Below are 18,889 nucleotides of genomic sequence, written 5' to 3'. Positions count from 1 at the left end.
CAGTACCACCCTTGCTGCCATAACACCATCCCGGAGGCCTCACACAGCAGCGGCGGCTTAATAGCCGCATACCACAGGTGGCGTCACGAATACAAACTTAAAGTCATCAGCCACAGATTCAACTGACACCCACCAGGGCCACGGAGCCGGGCCCAGCCACCACTGACTACCACCGGACTAGTCCGGCCCGGCACCAGGTGTCCCACAGCCCTGGGGTGGGCGAGTCAACTTTTGGCGTCGCGAACAGGATTTCGTGCCCGGTCCAACCGGGTACTGTGCGCCTGAAGAACCGTGTGACAGACAGTGTACTTTGCTGAGAAACCGCCGCCATTAGCGCTGCTGAGAGCGGGAAGAAGGGGGGCGTGCAAGAAGAAAGGGCGCGAAGAGAAGCCCCGCCCCCTTGTCCAAGAAAAGCGCGCGAAGCGGTGCCCGCCATAGAAAGCGGAAGAAAAAGAAGTGGTGACCAAATAAGCTGGCCGGCTGGCAGAAAGAGTTTAAAAGCCAGACCAGCAGAAACAAAAATGTACCTTATAGCAAGCGGAGTGGTGCCGGCCATGATGGGCTGGGCGCCAGTCTGGCGCCAGCTGCTCGTACAGCCTCCGGCCCCGCCTCCGAGAAGGGAAAGGGAGCAGCCGAGTGGCGTGGTCGAGCACCCGAGCAGTGTTCCAGGCAGCATCCCCCAGGTCGGAAGCATGACGGAGGAGCTGCAAAGAGGTGCGCCAGGGACCGGCGGAGAGGATTGCAAGCTGGATCGGCTCCAGGAAGAAATGAGAGTTCTGGCCCGGAGGCTGAGCAGCATGGAGGCGAACCGGCGGAGAGAGACACCGAGGGTGCCGGAGGATCTGGAACGGTGGATGGATGCCGCGGAGCAAGTGCAGGGTGAGCAGCCAGAAACCCCGTCCAGTCCGGCCCCAAGGCCCCGCCATGAACCCCCGCTTAGCCCCTTCGCTGACCCCCTGGCTTTCCCGGCCTACCCAGCGGACGCTCAGTGGAGCACCGGAGGCCTGCCTGAGACCCCCGCAGACGGAGCCTGGGGTGGGATGAACCCTGAGCAACTAGCGGGCCCCCTGCCGAGTCCCCCTGTGAGCCTCCTGGGAATGGCATCCCCGGAAGCGAATTGGGACGCAGCACCCATTGAAACCAGGGGACTGCAGCGGCCACTGCTCCCCAGGCGGACTCCCCTGGCCAACGAGCTGACGTGCCGGAGGCTGGTGGTCGAGTACCAGCGGGAGCGGGAACTCCGGGAAGAGAAGAGAAGGGCCCGAGAAGTCGCCAATCTGGCCTCCAAGGAAGAGGTCAGGAAGGCCCTGAAGGGGACCGAGTGCCCAGTAAGACGGGGCACCGTAGTTGATTTTCGGCAGAAAGGTGGCTGGGGCTTCATCCGAGAGCCCGGCCTGGGCAAGGATGTGTTCGTGGCCCGGAGAGATATTGAGGAGCACCTGCCCAGAGGCCACCCAGGGCGTGATGCCAAGCCGGGTGATGTGGTTGAGTATGCCCGGCTGATGGGGGATCGCGGGTGGTATGCGCTGCATGTGCGTATTGTGCAGGAAGAAGCGGCCCCGGAGGAACCGGAGTGGCGCCGCGCCATGCCATCTCGCAGCGATTCCCCTGTCAGCAGCAGCCGCAGCCCTCCCTCCAGACAGACCCAGGCCGCAGGACATTACAGCGGGCCTACAACAGTTACCCAGGAGACGCAGACCAGGATCTCCATGGCACGTGTAATGCAGGGAGCCCGGCCAAAGCAGGGCCCTAGAGACCACAGCAACAGCCCCCTGCAGACAAGCAGCCCTCTGCAGCAGCGCCGTGCAACGCTTACAGGCAGCCCCACTCCAACCCAGGCTGCGGGACAGCGCAGAAGGTCAGGGACCAGTGCTCAAGGGACCCAGACGATGATCTCGTCAGCGTACCTGCTGCCAGGAGCCATGCCGGAGTGGGACCCTGATATCTATCCTCGAGAGTAAGGAAGATGAAGAGCTGCCAACTGTACATAGCCCCTCATTCTTTTTGAAGAAGTCCCTCGTGTTTTGTCCCTGATTCTTTTCGAAGATGACACCCTTTCCTATTGTACTGCCCCTGATTCTTTTTGAAGACGTCACCCCCCATGTTATGTGCCACCGGGCCACTGAACTGGAATGTGGGCCCCGGTGGAAGTGTATGTGTTATGTCTACCAGGCCATTGGACTTAATGGCTGGTATGTTGTTGATATGTCTTATGTAACCAGGCCATTGGACTTAATGGCTGGTCGAAGATGTCACTTTGTTTGATTGAAACGAACTGCCGGGCTACTGGACTTGTAGTAGCCAAAAATGTAATTAGTTGCACCCGTTGTGCCCCCTACCAGAATTATGGGGGATTTGCCTGAACCGTGCAATGGACTGGAAGTGCACACTTAGAGTTTTCTTTATAAGAAGTTCGCAACGTTCATGATATGTGCCTCCCATAAAGGGAAGAAATGTTTTACAGTTTATGTTATTGCATACCAAAAATGTTTTGCAGTTCTCCATATGTTTTTGTTGTTTTTCAGCCCGAGGACGTGCTGGGATTTGCTGTGGGGGAGTGTGGCGCCCCTGAGGCTTCCGTCGCCACAGGTCATTGCACCCCATCTGTGGTGTGATGCCCCATTCTGGGAGAGGAAGAGAGTGAACTCCGGTCCCCTGGTAAATTCACACTACACCCATTGCTAGGGACACACAGGACCAGGGAAAGTGGCAGGCAACCCTCCCATGCTGCATGCTGAGAGGGGCTGTAAGACCCATCCCTGCTCCCATAGGTTACAGCTTAGCAACTGGGGAGGTGGGAGGAGCCACGGACAGTAGACACAGATAGGGAAGGTCAAGTTAGTTTCAGTTTACCTCAGGGAGTGAAAGAGTGAGGAGCCAGCATGTAGTTGGAGAAGAAGAACGAGAGCAAGGAGGGAGGAGGAGGCCTGCTGGAGGCAGGCAAGGAGGAAAGAAAGAAAGAAAGAAAGAAAGAAGGAAAGAAAGGCTCCAAGTCAGTCAGGAGCAGAGGAACTGAAGGAGACGCTTCCTGGTGAAGAACCTGGGACCCAGAGGTCCAGGTGACACCACGCAGAGACAGAAGGGGTCGCAGGGCCGCGGGTAGTCCTGTAGGTACCACGAGCAGTCCTTGTTGGGTACCGAAGCCGAGGGCCCAGAGGCGCTACGAGTAGCTGCAGGCTGCGGTGGCCTGGTCCACAGTGACATCGGTGGAGTGATTAGCTGCGACAGGGGACGGTCCCTAGAGACTGGAGGAGTGCAAAGACAATCTCCAAACAGTAAAAAACGAGGCCCAGGGACGTTGCAAGCTCCCAGGGCCAGAACCCATAACAGACCTTCAGAAAAGGGGTAATCAGCCGACAGGTGACCCCCCAGCCTGGAGGCTGCAGTGGAGGCCAAGCCAGGTCCATCTGAACTAAGGCAAGGCTAGTGAAGACAGCAGAGAAAGAGACACTAAGAGAAGGACACCGGCTTTCACTCTTGGATTCACCCAGAAACGGCGGAGGTCCCTGACAGTGGTCCCAGCAGCCCGAGGGTCCCTGCAGAACTGTGAGTAAAGAACTTGAACTGCACCCTTGAAGTGGTCTCTGTTATTTCAGCTGCATAGACATTCACAAGCACCAACTGTGCCCCGGGCATTGCTCCACCTGTGGGGAGCAGTACCACCCTTGCTGCCATAACACCATCCCGGAGGCCTCACACAGCAGCGGCGGCTTAATAGCCGCATACCACAGGTGGCGTCACGAATACAAACTTAAAGTCATCAGCCACAGATTCAACTGACACCCACCAGGGCCACGGAGCCGGGCCCAGCCACCACTGACTACCACCGGACTAGTCCGGCCCGGCACCGGGTGTCCCACAGCCCTGGGGTGGGCGAGTCACATGCACTACCCGCTTATGTCCACATGGTGTCGCGCTTCAACTGTAAATAAATGAACTGTACTACATTACTGACGGATTCCGTTTGCGTCAAAATAGCGCAAGTGTGAGTGGGGCCTAATTGATAGCAGCCAAGGTGTGTAAATGCATGTGTTCATACTCTATACTGAGTATATTGAGATGTTATGAACATTTTGTTTCTATTTTTTATCATTTTTGTTATCATTAACATGTCTATCCATCTTATGATTTGCATAACTCAATGACTTTTCCTTCCTGGTCACTGCAGGATCCCATTTTTTGTAGCCAGATGAGAGTTTTATAAGATGTGCATTCTGTCTGCTCCACTCCTGTCATTTGTCTCCAAAAATGTACTGTCCCCTGATGACTCCTTGATAATGAGATACAAATACGTCAGGAGGGATTTTCTCTTTTTTGGGGGCATAACTTTAGCAATATTCTCGGGTACTGCCCTTGTTAAGCCGCGAGTCACAGCACCAGCCTTGACATGGAGAAATAGGGTTACTCCAGGATCTGTGTTTCTGACACCTCAGAGGAGCTCCAGGAACTACAACTACCTATCATCTGGATTGGGTGAGATCTAAGCAGTTTATTACGGGCATGGTTATGAATATTGCAAAAATTTCTATCACTTAGGTTATGCTTTTAAATACCTATTTATGCCCACTGGTCTGGAAACAAGTGGTTAATTAGGTTTCGCTGTTGTGCGATATTGAGAATATCCCACTTTTAATGTCATAATAAAAGTTATGTAGTACTATAGAATATCTTTCTGCTGATTGCTGACTATACTCAGATACTTCTAAATCTGGTATCACGAGTTGGCTGTTAATTGCTGTACATTTTAGCAGTTTACCAAAACATTTTCAAGGTAAATTTATTTAATCAATAGGGGTTTAAAATGCAGACTCTCAGCTTTAATTTGAGGGTATTCATATCCTAATTGCAGGAAGGGTTTAGGAATTACAGCTCTTTTTAAATGTAGCTGCCTCATATACAAGGGACCAAAAGTAATTGTACAATTAAATCAAAAGCTATTTAATGGGCCACATGAGCTATTCCCTCATTGATCCCCATCATCAGTTAAGCAGGTAAAAGGTCTGGAGCTGATTCTAGGTGTGGCATTTGCATTTGGAAGCTGTTTCTGTGAACCCACAAGATGCTGTCAAGTTAGCTCTCAATGGAAGAGAAACAGACCATCAGTAGGCTAAAAATAAAAGAAGAAATCCATTAGGGAGATAACAGAAATGTTAGGAGTGGCCAAATCAACAGTTTAGTACAGTCTGAAAAAAAGAGAGCACTGGTGAGCTTGGAAACTCAAAAATGCCTGGATGTCCCACAGAGGACAACAGTGGCAGATGATCACAGAATCCTTTCCAGGGTGAAAAAAACCCCTTCACAACATCTATTCAAGTGAAGAACACTCTCCAGGAAGTAGGTGTATCTAACTCTACCATAAATAGAAATCCATCATAAGAGCAAATACGGCGGGTTAACCATAAGGTGCAAACTAGTGATGAGCGAGTACCAAAAAGCTCGGGTGCTCGAGGCTCGGGCCGAGCATCCCAAGATACTCGTGTACTCGGCCCGAGCACCGAGCCCAATGTTATCCTATGGGAGACCCGAGTATTTTTCTGAAATGACCCCCGGCAGCATGTAGAAACCCTAAAAATGTCACAAAAGTCTCAGAAGAGTGCTCAAATGACATGGCAACAGCATGGGGAAGACCCCTTGAAGCATTTATCACTCAAAAGTCACAGCTGTGAACAATTTTGTCCGAGTTTTACGCCATTTTTACGGACTCACCAGAAAACCTTCCAAAATGACACCAAAATGAATTTTCATGGCGGAAATGTTAAGGGCACATACCCAATAGTGAGATAGAGCTGGTGTATGTTACTTTTTGAGATTATTACATGAAAGATTTTACGTAAAAACATTGTGTGGCACTCCGATGTGCAAAACGCACGTTTTGTGCTTTTTACTAGCGATGTCGGTCATTTTTTTTTTCATTCTATCTCCCGTCGGTCGGTCTCGCTCTGTCTGTCTCTCTCTGTCTTGTCTGTCCCCCTCTCACAGTCTGTCGGTCAGTCTCCCCCCTCTCTCATACTTACCGTTCCCCGATCACTGCCGCGGCGCTGCACAGCTGTTCACTAAACTCCGGCGGCTTTTCCTCTTTTGAAAAAGCCGGCCGCTCATTAATCAATCTCGTATTCCCTGCTTTCCTGCTTTTCGGCGCCTATGATTGGTTGCAGTGAGACACACCCCCACGCTGAGTGACAGGTGTCTCACTGCACCCAAACACAGCAGCCGGTGGGTGTGTGTATACTGTTCAGTGAAATAAATAATTAAATAATTAAAAAAAACGGCGTGCGGTCCCCCCAATTTTAATACCAGCCAGATAAAGCCATACGGCTGAAGGCTGGTATTCTCAGGATGGGGAGCTCCATGTTATGGGGAGCCCCCCAGCCTAACAATATCAGTCAGCAGCCGCCCAGAATTGCCGCATACATTATATGCGACAGTTCTGGGACTGTACCCGGCTCTTCCCGATTTACCCTAGTGCGTTGGCAAATCGGGGTAATAAGGAGTTAATGGCAGCCCATAGCTGCCACTAAATCCTAGATTAATCTCATGTCAGGCGTCTCCCCGAGATTCCTTCCATGATTAATCTGTAAATTACAGTTAAAAAACACACACACCCGAAAAATCCTTTATTAGAAATAAAAAACACTAACAAAGTCCCTCATCACCAATTTATTAACCCCGACAAACCCTCCATGTCCGGCGTAATCCACAGTCCTCCAGCGTCGCATCCAGCTGTGCTGCATGAAGGTGACAGGAGCTGCAGAATACTACACAGCCGCTCCTGTCAGCTTCACACAGCAACTGAAGACAGCCGCGCGATCAGCTGAGCTGTCACTGAGGTTACCTGGATCCAGCGGTGGATGCAGCGGTGGCCGCGGGTAACCTCAGTGACAGCTCAGCTGATCGCGCTACTCACCGCCGCACCGGTCAGCTCCACGCAGCAACTGAGGTGAGTATCGCGATCAGCTGAACTGTCACTGAGGTTAATCGTGGCCACCGCTGGATCCAGCGGTGGCCGTGAGTTACCTGACTGACAGCAGCTGATCACACTACTCACCTCAGTTGCTGTGTGAAGCTGACAGGAGCGGCAGTGTATTCTGCAGCTCCTGTCACCTGCATGCAGCAGAGCTGGACGCGACGCTGGAGGTCCGTGGATTACGCCGGACATGGAGGGCTTTGTCGGGGTTAATAAATTGGTGATGAGGGACTTTGTTATTGTTTTTTATTTCTAATAAAGGATTTTTCGGGTGTGTGTGTTTTTTAACTGTAATTTACAGATTAATCATGGAAGGAATGTCGGGGAGACGTTTGACATGATTAATCTAGGATTTAGTGGCAGCTATGGGCTGCCATTAACTCCTTATTACCCCGATTTGCCAACGCACTAGGGTAAATCGGGAAGAGCTGGGTACAGTCCCAGAACTGTCGCATCTAATGTATGCGGCAATTCTGGGCGGCTGCTGACTGATATTGTTAGGCTGGGGGGCTCCCCACCATCCTAAGAATACCAGCCTTCAGCTGTATGGCTTTATCTGGCTGGTATTAAAATTGGGGGGGACCGCACGCCGGTTTTTTTAATTATTTATTTATTTATTTTACTGCACAGTATAGACACGCCCACCGGCTGCTGTGATTGGGTGCAGTGAGACACCTGTCACTCAGCGTGGGGGCGTGTTTCACTGCAACCAATCATAGGTGCCTGTGGGCGGGGAAAGCAGGGAATATGAGATGGCTGTGTGCAGAGCACAGCGCGCCCGCCGGTATAAAGGCTCGGTCACGCTGTGCGGGCCGGTCAATCACTGCCATTCCACAACTAACAGGGCTGTGGCATTGCAGTGGTCTGCCAGCCAATCCCTGCATGAGGGCTGGCTCTCAAAAGAGCGCCAACATGCAGGGATGAAGACCACGAGTACAGCACGAGTATCGCGAAATTACTCGGTACCCGCCGAGTAGCCCGAGTACAGTGATACTCGTGCGAGTACCGAGTAGTGACAAGCATACTCGCTCATCACTAGTGCAAACCATTAATCAGCCTTAAATTTAGAAATATCACATGACTTTGCAAAAAAAAACCACACAAACATGTATAAAACCAGGCCAGTTCTGGAAAAGCATTCTTTGGACAGATGAAACTAAGATCAGCCTGTACAAGAATGATGGGAAGAAGAATATATAGAGAATGCTTGGAATGGCTCATGATCCAAAGCACACCACGTCCTCTGTAAAACATGGTGGAGGCAGTGTGATGGCCGGGCATGCATGGCTTCCAATGGCCCTGGGTCACTAACGTCTATTGATAATGTGACTGAAGACAGAAGCATCTGGATGAATTCTGAAGTGCACAGGGTGATATCTTCTGCACAAAGTCAAGAAAATGCTGTTAGGTTGGTTGGACAGCGCTTCACAGTACAGATGGACAATGACCCCAAACATACTGCAGAAGCAACCCAGGAGTTTTTTTAAGACAAAAAAGTGGAATATTCTGCAATGGCCGAATCAATCACCAGATCTCAACACCATTGAGCTGCATTTCACATGCTTAATACAAAACGTAAGGCTGAAAGATCCACAAACAACAACTTAAGTCAGCTGCAGTAATGGTTGGTAAAGCACCACAAAGGAGGAAACCCAGCTTTTCGTGACATCCACGCCTTCCAGACCCCAGGCAGCCATTGCCTGCAAAGGATTCTTTACAAAGTATTAACAATTAATATTTTATTTATGGTAAAGTAAATTTGTCCAATTAGTTTTGAGCCCCTGAAATAAGGAGGATTTGTAGAAAAATTGGTGAAACTGTTTAACATCTCACAGGATATTTTTGGTCAACCCTTTTAACCTCTTCACGACACATGACGTAAAGGGTACACTATGGATCATGCCAAGGTAATCACCACCGGCTGCAGCGGTGATACTGCAGCAATCCCTGCACATGTCAGCTGATTTTAACAGCTGACGTGTGCCTCTCAGGCGTGAGTGGATCTGCGATCCCGAGCCTGTTAACTCCTTAGATAGCGCTGTCAAAATGTGACATCGCGATGTAAATGCCCGCCGCCGAAAAATATTCACTCACCCGCCGCCATCAGAAGTCACGTGACATCAAGACGTGGAGCCGATGGTTGCCATACTAGCACAGGTTGATGTGATGACTCCTGTTGCTATCATGAGCCACTTTCTCATACTTTTGGCAGAGCGTGAGAGGAGAGCAGCATTTCAGCAGATTTCCGCTGTGTAGCTGTGATCTACAGAAATGAACAAGCAATCAGACTGCTGATCCTTATAGCCACTTAGGGGGACTAGTAAAATAAAAATGGATGTGACCTGGTTCTTGAAATAGGGTCTTATAAAACATTGATGAAGTATCCTATACAATTAGATTTAGATTACATTAGAATTTAACTTTCTAAATTCAGCAATGACTTATGAATTAGGAAATATAAATGCATCTTTCAGAATATGGACAAACATGAATGTCTCCCTGTGTCACTATCGAGATGTCATAGATGGAGAGCTTCACTTTGTGGATTGTCTGACCTGCATTTTTGATGTACAGGTTACTACACAACAGTTGAAGACTTTGAGAATGACCTGCGAGAAATGTGGTTTGGATTGTACGCTCGCTCTAAAGGTTCCCTGGACTCCTCAGGCTTTGAGCATGTCTTCCATGGTGAGAAAAATATTCCCAACATATTGAAACACAATAGACATGACCCATACAAGTAGAATTAGAAGAAAAGGCAGGTTGTTATGAGCTTATGACTGAAAATGAGTTGAGATGATGAAAAAGTATAAATCTTGGTAAGAGAAGATATTATGAAAAAACAGAAACAAATGGGGAAGTAGCATCCAGAAACCCATCATTTTCTCATTATGGGTCAGTGGGGAAATTACATTAATTTTAAGGTAGTACAAATCCTTGGCAAGATCCATGTACGCGACTCACGGTTGTGTAGCTTTGATTTTCCTATGGATTTGACAAGGATTGTCCCTAATGTATTGCAAAAGATATTGTTAAGGTGGTGAAATCTCATCCACAATATTAGTACTATAATGCTCAACGAATTTTCCAGCTATAAATTTCAGATGGAAAATCCATTGTGTGTCTGACCGGTGTGGATGTACCCTAAGTCACTGGCGGACACGGACAGAAGAGAGCCCCTGTACTAGGATAGTATATGGGCCCTCTGCAACCTCAAAGCTCATCAAAACACACACACACCCACCTATTTTGTAGGTAGAAATGGGCCCCCTAGTGTCTTGGGCCCTGGTGTGGGCCCAATGATATGTCTGCCCCTGCCTAAGGCTAAGTTCACACATCCTGTGTTTTGCATCAGTCACAATCCGTCGCCTTGGGGAATTACGGTACCCTGCAAAATATTTTGCAGGAATCCTGTATTTCCCCATAGACTTCTATTAGCGACGGATTGCGACTGATGACCCTGCGTTGCATCCGCTGCGTCGCGGTCCGTCGTTTTTGACTGACCGCCGAGCGGGTAGCAACGCAGAATGTAACGTTTTTCGGGCCGTTGAAAACAACGCACCGCGCAGGAATCCGTCGCGATCCGCCAAGCTTGTAATGCATGTCTATGGTGCAGGATTCCGTTGTAATCCGTCTTACAACGGAATCCAGCGCAGGATTCCGTCATGCTCTACTGAGCATGCCCAGCATGCTTGGCACGCCCACTGGGCTGTCCCAAACACAGACGGATCATGACTGATCCGTCAAAAAACGGACGCACAGCGGATGTAACGGACGCAACTGATCAGTTTTTTCACAGGATTCCTGTGAAAGGAATCCTGTGAAAAACACATCAGTTGCATCAGTTGACATCTTGAAAATGACTGATCCGTTGCTGACGGACCTGACGGATTGAAAACACAGGATGTGTGAACTTAGCCTAAGACTGTAATGTTACTTGATTCATTCTTATAAAGGTTTTCTGTATGCAGGTGAAATTCACAAAGGAAAGATATCCGGATTTCACAGCTGGGTGAATCTTTATCTACAGGAGAAGGCTGGAGAGGTTAACTATCTGAGCTACAGTTCTGATGGGCCGGTAGGTGTAATGCATTGGTCTGTATTTGGTTGGTTATAATTATTCTTATACTTTCATGGTTGTTGTAGGCGATTTATTATATTTAACCTAGTGATTCACTCTTAAGGCTAAAAGGCAATCTTTTACCAGGTTTTTGTTACCCATTCTGAGAGCACCACAATGTTGGGGCAGAGACCCTGATTCCATCCATGTGTCACTTACTGGTCTGTTTACTACTTTTGATGACATCAGTGTTTTATCAGCCAAGGATTATCACTAGAGGACTAGTAAACCTTCTGCCATGTAGTCCAACTATGCCGCCTCTAATGATTGTCATTTTTTTGCCTATGCAATCTACACAGAAATCTGCCAATCAGATGTGGGCGGGGCAGAGCTCAGCATTTAGATAACTGGTAGATTAACTAATTGCCCGTGACGCAAAAACGATGGGGGCAGGTACGATCGATCCTGCTATAGCACAATCGGTCGTCTCGTGTAAAGCAGGCTTAAGGACGGGCCATCAATGTAAAGTAGTGGACAATCCTTTTACCCTTAATTTTGATTATGGATTCGACTTTCAAGAAACAATTTGTTTCCTTCATTAATTGTGTGACTATAATCAGTAACCTGATTTGCATTCCAGCGGCTGCATTATTGTTCCTTACAGCAGTGATATGCCATTATATTAGTAACTTACTAATGTGTCATGTAACGGAGGTGCAAAGATGACTCAGAACTGACAATATAAATGGAGTCTATTTGACCCATGCGTGCAGTTAGCATAAACAGCCACTAAGTGGCAATAGTTAAATATGGTTAATTGAATTGAATAGCGGTGAATAATGGAAATTAGACATTTAGGAAAGGACAAGCTGAGTACTATATATACTGGACGCACCCTACAGTAGATTTAACAAGCTGAGTATTATATATAGTGGATGCACCCTACAGCAGATTTACTAATACAGAGATTCAACTGTGGATAAATTATTCACAAAGATGAAAATTATTTAGAAAACTGTTTCTAGATAATACAGATTCAAATGATATGTTGACATTGTGAGAAACTTGTATTAGCGCTTGTTCAGATGAGCCTATTTTCCCATGGTATGATGTTCACGTGCCAAACAAACCGCACATCAGTCCAGTTTTAGGGGTACTTTACACGTTGCAACATCGCTAGCATCGGCTAGCGATGCCGAGCGCGATAGCACCCGCCCCCATCGCACATGCGATATGTGGTGATTGCTACCGTAGTGAACATTATCGCTACGGCAGCTTCACAACCACATACCTGGTCGGCGACGTCGCTGTGACCACCGAATAATCCCTCCTTCAAGGGGGAGGTGCGTTCAGCGTCACAGCGACGTCACCGCGACGTCACTAATCGGCCGGCCAATAGAAGCAGAGGGGCGGAGATGAGCGGGACATAACATCCCACCCACCTTCTTCCTTCCGCATTGCCGTCGGGACGCAGGTAAGGAGATGTTTGTTGCTCCTGCGGGTTTACACACAGCAATGTGTGGAACTGCAGGAACGACAAACAACATTGTACCTGCGGTCGACCCGACATTATGAAAATTAACGACGCTACACAGATCACCGATTTTTCGACGCTTTTGCGATTGTTTATCAGCGCGTCTAGGATTTACACGTTGCGATGTCGCTACCGGTGCCGGATGTGCGTCACTAACGACGTGACCCTGTCGATATTTCGGAAGCGATGTCGCAACGTGTAAAGCCCCCCTTAGGATCAGACCCACCCATTAAACTCATTGGTTGTGTAAAAAAGGTGGATAACAAATGGACACTATCTCTTATTGCATCCATTTTTAACAATTTATTGCAATTGTTAACATAGGATACTATATATGTGGTCTGGTATCATTTTTCAATTCTTGCTGTATGAAACCAGATCCTTTGTGAAATCCAAACATGTAAATGACATATTGATAACTTATGGATTACATAAGGGACTGGTCTTAGCCTTTGGCATTATGTAATTTATGTAATTACCGTGTTTCTCCGGAAATAAGACACTATCTTATATTATTTTTCCTCCTGAAAAATGTGGTAGGGTTTATTTTTGGGGTAGGGCTTATTCTCGGGGAAAGTCTTCTTTCTTCCCTTTTTTGGGTGTGACCGCTGTCTATAATGAAGTGTTCTGCAGTATCTTTAACTTTTTTAGCTACATGGACATGTAGCGCCCCTGAAGCCATCAGGGAGCTACAAGGTACTGCATTCCCACCAGGATGCAGGGCCTACCGCCAGGGACCCAGAAGACCAGTGACGGTAACAACAAAAACATTCCAGTTAATACCTGTTTTCCCAAAATTCCCCATAGACTTGTGCTAGACTAGGGTTGAACCTAATGGATGGCCACCTAGAGGTGGAGCCGATCCAGACCACTAGACGACCAGGTGGGAGGGGCAGACAGTAGACAGTCAGACAGTTGAGAGAGAGAGTCATCGGTGACGGACAGAGAGAGTGAGTAGAAGCACTGACAGGAGTGTGATGGTGACCTGAGGGCCCAGGCGTGTGCTTACCGGTGGAGTACGGTGGAGTGCTCCCGGAACCATAGCACCGATGGAGTACAGAATCCTAGGTCAGGCAAATGCTCCAGGCAGACCTGCTAAAATCTGCATAGTTAGGGAACCATCAAGGACCTCACTGACCTTGAAGTTCGGGACTCAGCAGCAACGGGAGAACCGAGAAACAGGACCAGAGACTCCGACCTCACAGGGTTCACGCTACCGTCATACGGACTGCCATTAAGAAACTACCAGGAGGGGACCCCCAGATGCTCCAAGCCACGGGGATTCACCAACCAAAGACAGGTAAAGGGGAAAGAAGCCACCAAGTCACTAAACTGGCACTGGGATTAAGGGGACCAGCGGTCAAGACCAGCCTTCCTCGGGTGACCAGTTTCAATCTGACTGTGAGTAAAGGAACCAGTTACACTGCAACCCCCTGTGTGGCCTACCATCTTTCTGCACCTGTGACGCCCTGGCAAAACCAGGGTGTCACAGAGCCTGCAAAATCCAGCAAAGTGCAGGCCATTCTCCTCCTTGGTAACCTGATCCCACACCAGTGAAGCAGGACAGCCCCCCCCCCCAGTGTAAGAGCTAAACAGGGCAGGTGGGGAGGGGCTGCTGCAGAGTGAGTTTGGAGTGTGAAGAGAGCAGACTAGGAGAGGATAGCTCCTGGCTGCTATAAGGAAGGGAAGTGTGAGGAAGGGGCCCGAGGTGGCCGGGGCAGGGTAGTGGCCCGCCAACATCCAGGGGTGACCCGGATCACTGCAGGGGGAGTGGGCTCCCCGTTACCGACTGAGGAAGGAGAAAGAAGAGTCTGGCTGCAAAACAAGACCAGGATCCTGCTGTACTGTGTGTGGGACCCCAAACACCCTCCGCACCGAAGGCTGCAGACACCGGCAATTTCTGGTTAATTCCTGACTCTGTGTGAATTTCCTTGCAAAGCGAACTTTGAGTAACTGTCATGATTGACTCCTGGCTCAGCTGGAGCTGAGCCTTTTTTTTAGTTTCACTTCTGATACAAGTCACGTTAGGGGTTAATCCTTTCTGCCTCGTTCTGGAGGTCAGGCTGCTTTATTAGGGCACTGTTTCTTTTGGACTTCACCAGTGATACTTCTGGCTCTGCTCTTGAGTGACCTGTTGTCTGCCCTGCCCCCTCCTGACCTCCGTGTTCACCTGACCTGTTAACCTCCTCTGTTGTCTGTTTCCATCAGTGTCTCTCCTGCTGTCTAACTGTTTGTTCCTTATCTGTTTACCTTTATTCTGTCTTGTCTGTCACTCCCCCTCGCTTCTAGGCTCTGATTTCCCGGCTACTGACTATTTGCTTCCCTCTGACTACGTTTAGACTTTGCCCTTGTGTACTTACAAGACCTCATGTTGTGACACGGCTTTCTGACGATTCTACTGCCATCTGGAGGGCTTGAGTAGTATTACCTCTGCTAGAGAATTCCCTGCTCATACGTTTCCTCCACTTTTACGCCCCCTAGTGGTTTACCAGCTAACTACCTTTTCAGATAGTTTCAGGAATCCTCTCAGTCCCACATTACTGCGCTGTACTGCTATTGTACATCTTAGAATACAGCGTGACAGTAACAACATCCCCCGGTCCAACCGGGCGCACAGCTCTCAGACGGTCTCCATCTCCTCCCTGCACCACCTCACCGGGGTCCCGGGACACCAACACCCTACCCGTGGAGGGAAATCACCAGCTTGGTGCCCACCACCATCCCCGGGATCCATTTACCGGCAGCGGCGGTGCTCCGTTACCTCACCACGCACCACGGGTGGTGTCACGGACAATCTCCCTTACCTAATCCCCTTCTTACTGTGGAGCCTGGGATCACAGACCGGGTCACGCCACCGTGATAACCACAGAAGAGACCCCGTGGCCCAGATCTGAGTACCCCTTATCCCAGGGTGACATATTTGGAGTCACGAACAGGATTGAACCCCTCTACTTACCAGTAGAAGTGCGCCTTGTGATCTCCGCCAGCGGTGTCTGGCCGAAAATTTTGAAGCGCCGCCATCTTGGTGCGAAAATCTCCCGCTCGAGCATCTTCTCCGAGCAGGGAAGGCGCGAAAGCGAATCCCCGCCCCCAACAAACGGAAGTGCTGAAGAGTACCAAGGGGGCGCGAGAGTGTGTCTGCCTGATGTAGCCGAGGACTGTAAAGGCAGAGACGCCAGGACTTTGCCTAATTCCGTTCCTGGACAAGCAGTAGCCGCAACCCCAATGACATCTCTCCCGGCTCCGGCAGTCCGCCTGGCCGCAACGGTGATGGCGCCGGCCCCGGCAGTCCGCCCGGCTACAGCAGAGGCGACACTAGACCGGAAGTCTGCCCCAGATGCGGCGCCAGCCGCTCCCAGGTATCCCGTCCCGGCTGTGGAGCAGCCGGAGTGCACCTGAAGGGAGGAGGAGCAGGCCACTGAGCGATGGGGCCCTCGCCAGTTAGCGAGGCCGGTTGTAGCCGGCGCCGAGGGCATCCAAGTGGGCTTGGCTCCTGAGCAGGAGGCAGAGCACGGGACCCGTGCCCCGTACTGGGAGTGGCGGCAGCAGCAGTGGTAGCGGAACCTGGACGGCTACCTGCAAGTTAAAAAAAAAAAAAAAGTTGACTGTTTTATGGACTGTCGCCCCGTTCAACGTCCTCAAGTTCAGGAAGAGGCCATCTGCACCGCAGGTGGGGGTGGCAGAACAGTTTAAAGTTTTAGTAAACGTACCTCCCGATGTGGGAAGATGTATAGTTGTAATGTGTGCACTTTGTTTTTTTTTCGTTACAATAAATGTCGGTGCCCCAGACAGCCCGAGGACAGGCTGTGTTTTACCAAGGGGGTGTGTGACGCCCTGGCAAAACCAGGGTGTCACAGAGCCTGCAAAATCCAGCGAAGTGCAGGCCATTCTCCTCTTTGGTAACCTGATCCCACACCAGTGCAGCAGGACAGACACCCCCCCTCCAGTGTAAGAGCTAAACAGGGCAGGAGGGGAGGGGCTGCTGCAGAGTGAGTTTGGAGTGTGAAGAGAGCAGACCAGGAGAGCTAGCTCCTGGCTGCTATAAGGAAGGGAAGTGTGAGGAAAGGGCCCGAGGTGGCCGGGGCAGGGTAGTGGCCCGCCGGCATCCAGGGGTGACCCGGATCACTGCAAGGGGAGTGGGCTCCCCGTTCCTGACTGAGGAAGGAGAAAGAAGCGTCTGGCTGCAAAACAAGACCAGGATCCTGCTGTACTGTGTGTGGGACCCCAAACACCCTCCGCACCGAAGGCTGCAGACACTGGCAATTTCTGGTTAATTCCTGACTCTGTGTGAATTTCCTTGCAAAGCGAACTGTAAGTAACAACATCCCCCAGTCCAACCGGGCGCACAGCTCTCAGACGGTCTCCATCTCCTCCCTGCACCACCTCACCGGGGTCCCGGGACACCAACACCCTACCCGTGGAGGGAAATCACCACCTTGCTGCCCACCACCATCCCCGGGATCCATTTACCGGCAGCGGCGGTGCTCCGTTACCTCACCGCACACCACGGTTGGCGTGACGGACAATCTCCCTTACCTAATCCCCTTCTTACTGTGGAGCCTGGGATCACAGACCGGGTCACGCCACCGTGATAACCACAGAAGTGACCCCGTGGCCCGGATCTGAGTACCCCTTATCCCAGGGCGACACACACCTATCCACATCACCTTTCCTCTGGGGCCCGGCCCTACTTGCAGAGGGACTCACATCCAGGCTGCCACCAACACCAACTCCTGTAGTGAGAACTGTGCAGCGGCGGCTCTGTCTAGCTAGCCGCAACCAACAAGTGGCATCACGTTATAAACTTTCATTTAATCTCCTCTGTAAATATACCCCTTTTAAAAACCATCCCTAGGGACACGGAACTGGGAAACGGCCAACAAGTGACATCTCCCCAGCAATACACCACCCAGGACTGAATACCCCATAGCCCTGGACGACACAGCTTATTCCTAGTGTCACAAACGAATTGAACTGGACCCGGTCATATCGGGTGACATGTGCCTTATAGATTGTGTATATGGACTGTGTTTTACTGTTGGTTAAACCGCCGCCATTTTTGGTGTAAAAAGTAACTGCGCCACAGTAGTGAAAAAGGTGCAAAGTGAAAGCCCTGCCCCCTGGGAGTGTCCAGAATGTAAAACGAAACTGGAAGTAGGGAGCCCAGAGGCCCTGCCACAGAATGCCTCCAGAACTGTTACCAGTAACACCTTGTCTGCACCGGAGGATCATGCAAGTGAACCAGGTCACCCAGGGGCCTGGACAACGGAGAGGCTGAAGACAGAGGTCCAATGGCTGTGCTGGAACCTGCGTGCGCAGCAACTGCAGCTTATCGAGGAGTGGAGGACAGAGATGATGGGAGTGGTGGTGACCATGTGGTTCCAGGAGAGTAGGGTGACGTTTGTCCAGGCCGCACCAACCAGTACGCCAGAGTCAATTCTCGACCAGGCCGCATCACCGCCAGATCCAGCTAGATCCGACCAGATCCCATCACCTTCTCCAGAGGAGAAGAACCAAGTGGCCCAGACTTCCCCGGCCAGATCAGACCCGGCCGCATCACCTAATCCAGCGGAGAAGGATCAACTTACATCGCCTTCTGACCCAGTGACGACAGACCAGGTTGCATCGTCATCAGGAGCCGCGGAGGAGGCCGCCACCATCGCTGATGACTACTCCCAGGTACTGTTTCCAGTCGCTGTCGGGGACCCAGCAGTGAGCTACCCTGAACCAGGTAGCTAGGGAGCAGCGGTTGTCACCTGGGAGAGGGCCCATGTAGAGGAGAACACCTGCAGGGCATGCCAGACCCTCATCACCAAGTTGGCCCAGGAGCGGGAGCAGCGGGAGGCCCAGCGGACGCAGGCAGAGGCCAGGGACCTCCAGGAGAAACGGCGCCTGCGGCAAGCCAGCTACCGGGCACGGAGACTGCTGTATCAAGAGGTGGTGGAACGCTTCAACCTATAAAGGGATGGGGTTTCATTGCGAAGCCCAGCTTGAAGGAAGGAGTCTTCATCTCCTGCCGGGATGTGAGCCCCCCTCTCCCCAAAGGACACCCCGACTGGGACTTGCATGTAGGAGACAAGGTCACCTATACCCGTCATTATGGGGAGCGGGGTTGGTACGCCCTTGATGTGGAGGTCGTTGCAGAGACACTAGCCCGAGCTCCTACTACAGCTCCAGTTCCCCAGATGCCACAGGAGGCAGTAGAGTTGCATGGAACCAGTGTAACTGTCACGCTCCCCAGGTCCCGGCGCCATCTGTCACTCACCGCACTGGTTCCCGGTCCTCCTGCCCGCGGCTGCTCCCACACTCTCCCTCTTCTGTGTCCTCCGTG

The 18,889-nt window shown here is 50.7% G+C and overlaps 1 protein-coding gene across 1 annotated transcript in view; it reads left to right on the top strand.

The window, feature by feature from the left end:
* LOC142290518 (uridylate-specific endoribonuclease D-like) overlaps positions 1 to 18,889 on the top strand; it is a 58,619-nt gene that overhangs the window by 21,335 nt on the left and 18,395 nt on the right. The window contains 2 exon segments of the mRNA XM_075334477.1: positions 9,539 to 9,652; positions 10,936 to 11,042. Coding sequence (XP_075190592.1) covers positions 9,539 to 9,652; positions 10,936 to 11,042 — 221 coding nt within the window.

The sequence above is a fragment of the Anomaloglossus baeobatrachus genome, chromosome 2, assembly GCF_048569485.1.
Source record: "Anomaloglossus baeobatrachus isolate aAnoBae1 chromosome 2, aAnoBae1.hap1, whole genome shotgun sequence".
NCBI classification, from domain to species: Eukaryota; Metazoa; Chordata; class Amphibia; order Anura; family Aromobatidae; genus Anomaloglossus; species Anomaloglossus baeobatrachus.
The sequence above is the reverse complement of the archived record's forward strand: the minus strand, read 5'-3'. Positions and strand labels throughout refer to the sequence as shown.